The sequence below is a fragment of the Engraulis encrasicolus genome, chromosome 10 (genome assembly GCF_034702125.1).
Source record: "Engraulis encrasicolus isolate BLACKSEA-1 chromosome 10, IST_EnEncr_1.0, whole genome shotgun sequence".
Taxonomy (NCBI): domain Eukaryota; kingdom Metazoa; phylum Chordata; class Actinopteri; order Clupeiformes; family Engraulidae; genus Engraulis; species Engraulis encrasicolus.
In genome coordinates this window covers 7,396,779-7,406,778 of record NC_085866.1, presented here as the reverse complement: position 1 = coordinate 7,406,778, position 10,000 = coordinate 7,396,779, and the positions used below count along the sequence as shown (strand labels likewise).

The 10,000-nt window shown below is 46.0% G+C and overlaps 1 protein-coding gene across 1 annotated transcript in view; it reads right to left on the bottom strand.

The window, feature by feature from the left end:
• Positions 1-10,000, bottom strand: part of LOC134456431 (extracellular matrix protein 2-like) — a 45,661-nt gene that overhangs the window by 22,321 nt on the left and 13,340 nt on the right. The window contains exons 7-8 of the mRNA XM_063207794.1: positions 6,707-6,864; positions 5,959-6,098 (exon numbers count right to left, since the gene is read on the bottom strand). Of these exons, the coding sequence (XP_063063864.1) occupies positions 5,959-6,098; positions 6,707-6,864 (298 nt within the window). The remainder of the gene's footprint in view (positions 1-5,958; positions 6,099-6,706; positions 6,865-10,000) is intronic.

Sequence of the window (10,000 nt, the reverse complement as noted above, 5' to 3'; positions counted from 1 at the left end):
CAGTCTGCGTGAGTACTACTGTGTACTGCCGTTGGGGGGGGGGGGGGGGGGGGGGGGGGGGGGGTGGGGGGGGGGGGGGGGGGGGGGGGGGGGGGGGGGGGGGGGTTGGCTCAGAAGCATTCAGACCCTCTGAAGGGGGGAAGGATGGAAAAGTTTGAGAACCACTGGTATATATGATCGTGCTCTCCATTGTTGTACACTCCTACTGGTGCTCTTAACCCTATCGCGCCGGATGCATCATATATGATGCATCATATTCAAAGCCCTCTCCACGCTGACACAAAAAAAAATCCATCTCAAAAACATCCTGCGTGTCATTTCCAAACGTCCTGCAGTACACGGAAACCGCCACAAGAGAGCAGCGGTCAACAACAAGTTGATCACAGCTCGGCGAAAAATGCAAAAATGGAGTAGAAGCGGTTTCCCTGACCGACGCTGAGATATCGTCAAATTGCAAAAGGTTTGTGTACAAATTTCCGAAATATAACTCTACATCCTTTAATTTGAACACTTGCTTTGTGCAATTAATCAAGGAAGAGTTTATATTTTTACACCGTGTTGCAGAGAGATCGTGCTTAAAACTGATGAAACATATAAGCACCATCCGGCGGTGGCAGGAAGTCAGCCATCAATGCATTTGCTCCATAGGGAAACTTACAAAGCATACCACGACGATCGTTTAACAAAACACACAAGTTGTTTTACTTCAAGACAAAGATATTGCCTTAAGAAACAGGTTTTACTTGCAATTTTGAAAATGTAATGCAAAATGTTGAAATTATGATCTCGTAAAAAATGCATTGAAGTGAATGGAGAAATGGTCCAATTGTAGTAATGGACCCATATATTCAAATTACACATCAAAAATGAATAATGATCTATATTACACTCATAAATAGGTTGTTAAGCATTCGATCAGCTATGTTTTTACATAGATTTAAAAAAATTACCCAACCAGGCTGTGGGAAATGTAAAATATGGTCCTGCTAAAACAAGGATAGGCTTAAAAAAATGGCAGGATCTCACTAAATATTTAAAGATAATCCTCAAATTAAATTGTCTGACAACTTTTTTAAATTAAAAAAAGTTGTAAATGCATTAAAAGTCATTTTTCAATTTTCATTCATTAAAAGCCTGATGCATCATATATGATGCATTAAATATCTCAGTGACCTTAACAAAATTTTGATTTTTTTTTTTACATTTCTTATAAGGGACCAATATTGAAGCAAATTCCAAAAAAATAGATTTTTCTCTCATTGCTTTCATGGTTCAGGTTTCACAGGGTTAAAGTATAAAAGACAGAAGTCCTCTCATCAAAGCTCATCAGCTTCTGACAAATTTGTGAGGGAGTGTGTGAGTGAGAGAGAGAGAGAGAGAGAGAGAGAGAGAGAGAGAGAGAGAGAGAGAGAGAGGGAGTGTGTGAGTGAGAGAGAGAGAGCGTGAGATTGTGTTTGTGTGTGCGTGTGTGTGCGTGCGTGCGTGCGTGTGTGTGTGAGAGAGAGAGAGAGAGAGAGAGACAGAGAGAGAGAGAGAGAGAGAGAAGGAGAGAGAGGCAGAGAGAGAGAGAGGGAGGAAGAGGGAGGGAGGGGGAGAGAGAGAGAGAGAGAGAGAGAGGGAGAGAGAGAGAGAGAGAGAGAGAGAGAGAGAGAGAGAGAGAGAGAGAGAGAGAGGGAGAGAGAGAGAGAGAGAGGGTGAGAGAGATAGAGAGAGGGAGGGAGAGAGAAAGAGAGAGAGAGAGGGAGAGAGAAAGAGAGAGAGAGAGAGAGAGAGAGAGAGAGAGAGAGAGAGAGAGAGAGAGAGAGAGAGAGAGATATATATATATATATATATATATATATAGAGAGAGAGAGAGAGAGAGAGAGAGGGAGAAGTGTGTTTGTCAGGGGAGTATGAGCCCCAAAGCTGGTCTGACAGGCGACAGGGCAGGGAGTAAAGTACAGACTACAATGCTGATTGATGACGAATTTTTAAAGTCAGACGGAGCAAGTCCAGATGTTTAATAATCAGAGATAAATCCATTTAATGACGTGCATTAACTCAACACATGGGGAAAGATAATGGGGGTGAGAGGGAACTGAAGTGATACAGTAGAGCGAAGAGGAGAGAAGAGAGAGAGTGACAGAATAAGAAGGAAGATTGAGATTGAGATTTAAAACTCATTTATTGGACTTCACCACCAGTTCATGAAATACAATATTTTCCCTACAGCATCTCCCTTCGGCATGAGAAGTGAGGAGCCCTCTTTTTCACACTCACAATACAGGAAGGAAGAGAAAAGAGAGAGTGACAGAAGAAGAAGGAAGAAGAGAGAAGAGAGAGAGTGCTGAGGGAGGAGAACATGCAGCCTAACTCCAACTCCCATTGTCATTGTGACACAGCACTCCACAGCACACAAGTGAACACTTCACACTGCACACAACGAAATTGCATTTATGCCTCACCCGTGCAAGGGGGCAGCCCTCAGTGGCGCCCCATGGGGAGCAGTGCGGTGGGACGGTACCATGCTCAGGGTACCTCAGTCATGGAGGAGGATGGGGGAGAGCACTGGTTGATTACTCCCCCCACCAACCTGGCGGGTCGGGAGTCGAACCGGCAACCTCTGGGATGCAAGTCTGACGCCCTAACCGCTCACCCATGTCATAAGGAATCTTAAATGTCGACCAAAAACGAGTGTAAAAAAAAAATTACAGGGTTAAAAGACAGGAGACAAGACCAGCCACTCTCGCTCTCTCTCTCTGGTCTATGTGTCTGTGTTGCTCTGTCTCTCTCTCTCTCTCTCTCTCTCTCTCTCTCTCTCTCTCTCTCTCTCTATCTCTCTCTCTCTCTCTCTTTCTCTCTCTCTCTCTCTCTTTCTCTCTCTCTCTCTCTCTTTCTCTCTCTCTCTTTCCCTCTCGCTCTCTGTCTCTCTCTTTCTCTCTCTCTCTGTCTCTCTCACTCTCTCTCTCTCTCTCTCTCTCTCTCTCCCTCTCCCATCACTCTCAGATGTCTGTATCTGTCTGTTCTTTTCTGTCAGATCACCTCCACCCCCCAATCCCCCGACATAAACGTTTAAAAACCCACAGGAATTTACTGTATCTCTCAGAGATTTCGACACCCAACCGAACATATTTCAGCCTCTGATGATTACATACCCGGGCGGGCACGAGTGCTACAGATCTAACACTGTGGGTAACCCTCTCCCGTCTCTACACCCATGTCTCTCTCTCTCCCTCTCTCTCTCTCTCTTTCTCTCTCTATCTTTCTCTTCCGTCTCTCTCTCTCCCTCCTCCTGCCTGTCTGCTGCCTATCCTTCTCCCTCTCTCTCTCTCTCTCTCTCTCTCTCTCTCTCTCACAATCTCTATCTCTATCTCCCTCTCTCTCTCTTCCGTCTCTCTCTCTCCCTCCTCCTGCCTGTATGCTGCCTATCCTTCTCCCACTATCTCTCTCTCTCTCTCTCTCTCTCTCTCTCTCTCTCTCTCTCTCTCTATCTCTCTCCATCTCCCCCCCGCTCTCTCCCTCCCCCCCTCTCTCTCTCCTTCTCTCCCACCTCCTGCCTGTCTGCTGCCTATCCTTCTCCCACTCTCTCTCTCTCTCTCTCTCTCTCCATCCTTTCCCCCCTCTCTTTCACCCCCCGCCCTCTATCCTCCATCCCCCCCCCTCTCTCCTCCATCTCTCTCTCCCGCCTCGTTCCTCCATCTCTCTCTCCCCTCCCCCTTCCCCCCCTCTCCTCCATCTCTCTCTCCCCCTGCCTGTCTGCCTGACATGCCCAGTGGTTATACATCCATCACCACACAAGCTCTGTGTTTAGACATACACTTCTGGCAGGAAATGCAGTGAAAGTACAAGTCTCAGTGTGTTTGGGTGCAAGAGAAGGGAGATACATGCGTTTGTGTGTGTGTGTGTGTGTGTGTGTGTGTGTGTGTGTGTCTCTGTGTGTGAATGTGTGTGTGTGTGTGTGTGTGTGTGTGTGTGTGTGTGTGTGTGTGTGTGTGTGTGTGTGTGTGTGTGTGTGTGTGTGTGTGTGTGTGTGTGTGTGTGTGTGTGTGTGTGTGTGTGTGTGTGAGTGTGTGTGTGGGTGCGTGTGTATGTTTGAGTTCATGTGCATGTGAGTCTTAAGTCCTCTGTGACCCGGACCCTTTGTACCCATTAAGTGTTTTTCCCTCTTTGGTATGGGACCATCAAAGTGTGTTTTGGTTGTCAAACATGGCCGTAGTCAAGCTATAATTATGAAGGACAAATGTCTCTGACTCCTTGTGTCAGTGTTTGAACTGTTTGAACTCCATGGTAATGATCATGTCTTTAACCTATTGTACTTCACACTGCACAGTTCAACGGACACCATTGAGATTCACTCACCTCGGGGTGAACACATCTTTGACTCACTAGTGCATCCCAGTGGCCACATAAATAATCAAAGTATGCCTCCTCTCGTCTAGACTACTGTTTGCATACGCCCCACCCCAGGCTACAAGAGCATTTTCAGATGTGCCACTTATATCTACAATATACATTCCTCTTTACATTGTAACATTCCATCGTAATGCCCACAGAGGCTTATAGTTTATACCGACTGTTTTTGTTTGAGTGAAACAGTGTGATTTAAAGGGACACTGTGCAGGAAATGGTCAAACAAGGTACTGCAACTATGCTGCTTATTGGAACTGGGCTGCCTATTGCCAAATTTGATGTTTACATGAAAGTTTACTGAGTAATAAACAAATATTTCCTAGTATGATCCAAGTAGAGTCCTTTTTGCAGCTAAAAATGGCTATTTTTGGAAATTCAAAATGGCGGACCATGGAGAAGATCCCCCTTTTCTTGTATGAAAAGTGCAATTTTGTCAGTCATAATGAATACTTAGAATTTGATGCTGGTGGTAAATATTCATGAAAAAGGTAACATTAGTGAATGGGCAGCATGAATTCTGGAAATAAACAACTACAAATCTCACACAGTGTGATTTAAATACTGTGCATCCACACCTGCCTCAGAAAATGTACTTTCATATTTACTTTATAGAATAGCTTTACTGCAGAATATAATAAGATTGGATTCTATACGAGTTTATAATGGAATCATTTTGTCATTTTTTCCTATGAGTTTATATACATATTCCCTGAAGCCATTTGAGCAAAACTGGTCCTCCATTGAACGGCAGCCATCTGACAAGATAAAAAATCTGGGGTTCATTTCTCGAAGCCATAGTTGCTAACTACATTAGCTACTTTGTCGTCTGCAATGCAATTTCCCAATGACAACTACCCAAGTTGCTAACTGGCTAATAACTAATAACAAAGCCATTGAGAAACAAACCCCTGGTCTAGAACATAGCATTTTAAAATGTGCCAGCGTTCATAGTAAACCATTGAGGATTGTTTTAGCAAATTTAGCTCATGTGTGTGCCTTGGCAGCAGTGAGTGAGTGTGTGGTGAGTGAGTGAGTGAGTGAGTGAGTGAGTGAGTGAGTGAGTGAGTGAGTGAGTGAGTGAGACTGACTGACTGACTGACTGACTGAATCAGAGACTGACTGACTGAATCAAGAATCTTTGACTGAATGACTGACTAACTGACTGAGTGTGAGAGCGAGAGAGTGAGTGACTGAGTGTGTGGTGATTTGGCAGTGTGGTGATTTGGCAGTGTGGTGTGTGTGTGTGTATGGTGATTTGGCAGTGTGGTGTGTTGACCTACGGGAGGTGGCTCCAGGTGTGTGTGTGTGGTGTGTTGACGTACGGGAGGTCGATCCAGGTGTGTGTGTGTGGTGATTTGTCAGTGTGGTGTGTTGACCTACGGGAGGTGGCTTTAGGTGTGTGTGTGTGTGGTGTGTGTGTGTGTGTGTGTGTGTGTGTGTGTGTGTGTGTGTGTGTGTGTGTGTGTGTGTGTGTGTGTGTGTGTGTGTGTGTGTGTGTGTGTGTGTGTGTGTGTGTGTGTGTGTGTGTGTGTGTGTGTGGTGTGTTGGCCGTGTGGTGCGTTGACGTACGGGAGGTGTTTCCAGGCCTGCGGGGAGATGGTGTGTTCTCGCAGGTAGTTGTGACTCAGGTCCAGTGCTTGCAGGTTGACGGACTTGTTGAGCGAGAGCCCGTCCACCTCCTGCAGCTGGTTTTCACGCATGCTCAAATCCTGAGAACAAACAACAAGAGGAAGATGCACAAACCTGGCAACATCAGCATGCACACACTGTCTACTGTACACACAAGACAAGTACACAACAAACATGCTAGCAAGCACATATTTCTGCATATGCTGTACAATTCGACTATCCTCCCACACACACGTACACACACACAAGCTCACACATGGACACAGAAAAAAATATGTACATGTGCGCGTGTACATGCGCGCGCGCAAACACACACACACTCACACACACACACACACATGCAAATGGACAAACAAACAGGCGAACACACACACATACGCACACACACACAAATGGACAAACAAACAGGCGAACACACACACACACACACACACACACACACACACACACACACACACACACACACACATACGCACACACACGCGCACACACACACATACACACACAAATGGACAAACACACACACACACACACACACACACACACACACACACACACACACACACACACACACACACACACACACACACACACACACACACACACACACACACACACACACACACACACACACACACACACGCACACACACACATGGACACACATAGAAAAAAAAACGTGCACGTACAGAGAGTGAAGGCGGCAGGCCCATGGGAATGGCGCGGAAGTTGTTGTTGTCCAGGCGCAGGATGAGGAGCTTCTTGAGCGGCCTGAAGGCCAGCGGGGAGACGGCGTCATCGTACAGCTCATTCTGGCTCAGCTCCAGAGAGCGCAGGTTCAGCAGGCCTGATGGAATTACACACACACACACACACACACACTGTAGCGTTTTGGAGAGCGCGCACAGGCCTGATGGAATTACACACACAGTAGCGTTTTGGAGAGCGCGCACGTCCAGATTAGACAGGTGCTGGACTTAAACACGAAAAAAAGGTTGAGGACCTGTGGTGCATTAGTCCATTTTAAGCCCATTTTATTTTTTAATACCAACGGGGGCATTGACAGGCTTATGATGAAGTCCAGGGGGGCGTTGGGAGGCCTATGATGAGGTCCAGGGGGATGTTTATTTTTAAAAAAAGGTTGAGGACCTGTGGTCTAATAGCAGCAGTTGCACTCAACATGACCCTCCTGTGTGTGTGGGTCAAAGACGTGCAAAATGGCATTGTAATTCAGTGTAACGGCTACCTTCTGCTGACTGTAACTGCAAAAAACATGACTCTTATTATTTTATTTTTTTTCCAGTGAATTCATGAAAGCCTCGGCTGTCATCCATTCACTTGAAACAATTTAAAAATCATGTTTTTTTTACCGTTACAGTCCGTAGAAGGTATCCGTTACACTGAATGACAATGCCATTTTGCACGTCTTTGACCCACACACACAGGAGGGTCATGTTGAGTGCAACCGCTGCTAGTAGACCAGGCTAGTGGTTCTCAACCTCTTTTAAATAACCCCCCCGTACACCCTGTACACATACAGTAGGGCCTACTCGCATACCCCCATCATACAACATAAAATAAAAATAATAAAAAACATAGAAGACGTAAAAAAATGAAACAGATTGATGTTTTTACATCATTACTCGTCTAGTTATATTCACAATTAGTCCTCTATGCATGACTAATCACACACCAAGCGTACACAGTACTATGGCTTGAACAAATTATCCTGAATTCTCCTGACAAATACTGCAGAATGATGAAAGACTTGCAAGAGAGTTATTTTTTAAAGAAGCACTTAATGTTGAGTACAGCCTATTATGATCTAAGGCTGGCCTGATGTCACAGAATTCCGTGGAATGGACACAGATCTTTGAGACACGAAATCTGCGTCAGTTTCACAGATTTTGCCAAAATTCCATGCCCCTGGTCACAGAAGTGTGTTTTGTGATGGACTGATGGAGGTGCTTTACCGTATATTCCCACAGCACTATGTTGTGCAGGTACTGTGTGTCTATCATTAGAAAAAAGATACCAAATGCTAATACTAAACAAAAGAAGGCTATAGCAATTTACGTTGTGCCCTGACCAAAACAATCCCTAACATTAACCTGTCAGTAAAGACATGTTTTTGAGAAATACCTTTTCCAGTTGGTTGATAGGCTATCAAATTCATGTACTAAATGAAAGAATACTAGCTGTGCCCAGACCAAAACAATCCCTAACCCTAACCTGTCAGTAAGATAAAAAAAAACCTTAGAAATCATGAAAAAACACAAGCCTGTGGGAACATAGAGCTGTGGGAGTCCATCACAAAAATCACCTCTGTGACTATAGCACGGAATGTTGGCAAAATCCGTGAAATTGACAGGTTTTGTCCTCCAAAGTTCTGTGTACATTCCACGGAATTCTGAGAGATCATGTTGATCAGGCTGAAGGATCTGAATAAAACATTTCACATCATGGGCAGCAAATCCTTTCACATTATTCAAGGTTTCAACACAAGGTTTTAGCTCTGCCTGGAACCAGCCAGATACAAAATGTAGAAAGCCAATTTAAAACCCTTAAGAGAGCACCCCACATCTCTCGCCCCTGCCGCCTCCAAACCCCTCATCACATTCTCTCTCTCTCTCTCTCTCTCTCTCTCTCTCTCTCTCTCTCTCTCTCTCTCTCTCTCTCTCTCTCTCTCTCTCTCTCTCTCTCCCTGCCTCCCTGCCTCCCTGCTTCTCTCTCTTAGGGCCAAAACATACCAAGGCGGAACGGAACGGTCACGGGACGAACGCGGTCTTTCTGCTTAGTTTTGGCCGGCGTGCTTTTCTCTGCCTTGCACACTGACAGCGTCGGCGTGCGCGGCCAGTCCTATTCAAAACTCTCCCCACAGCTAAAGCTAGCATGCTACTTTGCCATTCATTTGAATGAGACACCGCCGGTCGCCGGCGTGAAAAATACGCTCGAGTTCTATTTTCCAAATGCAGCGCGGCGCGGAGCCGGCTCCCGCGCCGCTGACGCCCGACTACCGCCGGTTGGTGTGTAAGGACAGATAGGTTGCAATGTATTTTCACTGACGCCGGTAAAAACCGTGGCCGTTCCGCGCCGCTTTACCGCCTTGGTGTGTCAGACCCCTTACATGCCAAAAATCAGAGTGCTCCATTATGACCATGCACTGGCGGTTTCCTCAGAGTTTCCTCTTGTCAGAGGGGAGCACTGCACTGTTCTCTACTGCACTGTTCTGCACTGCTCTGGTCTGTTCTGTACTGCACTATACTTTTATGACCCATCACAACAGCGTGTCTTCATTCCTCTTCTTCTCACCACTAGCCCCCTGAGCCCTCTGGGAGGTCGGGGGCTTCTGGGCTCTGAGTTCTGGGAGGTGGTGGTGAGGGGGGCTTCTGGGCTCTGGGCTCTGGGGGCTCTGGGCTCTGCTCTCGGGTAAAGCACCTTGGCATCAGTTCAGCGGTTACTTACTGGCACCATACAGAAAGCCTACATGAAATCGAATTGTGTGCAGCGCTTCTTACAGAAAGGGGGTGGAGAGAGAGAGAGAGACAGAGAGAGAGAGAGAGAGAGAGAGAGAGAGAGAGAGAGAGAGAGAGAGAGAGAGAGAGAGAGAGAGAGAGAGAGAGAGAGACAGAGAGAGAGACAGAGACAGAGAAAAAAAGAGATAGAGAGAGAGGAAGACAGAGAGACAAATAAAGAGAGAGAAAGAGTAAAAGTTAAAGAAGGAGAGAAATAGAGAAATGGAGGGGGAGAGAGAGAGAAATGGAGAGGAAGAGAAAGAAACAGACAGAGAGGCTGGGGCGTATTGATCGATGGCTCCGCGCAGTAGGAGAGATAATAAAGAAGAAAGGAGGGACGGAGGGATTGAGAAAGGAGGGGAGGGATGGAGATTTATGGCAATAAATACAGAGCTACAGAGATGAAAATAAATAAAAAGAGACAGGCACAAAGTAAAGGGGAAGGAATGAGATTTAAGATGTTAAAGT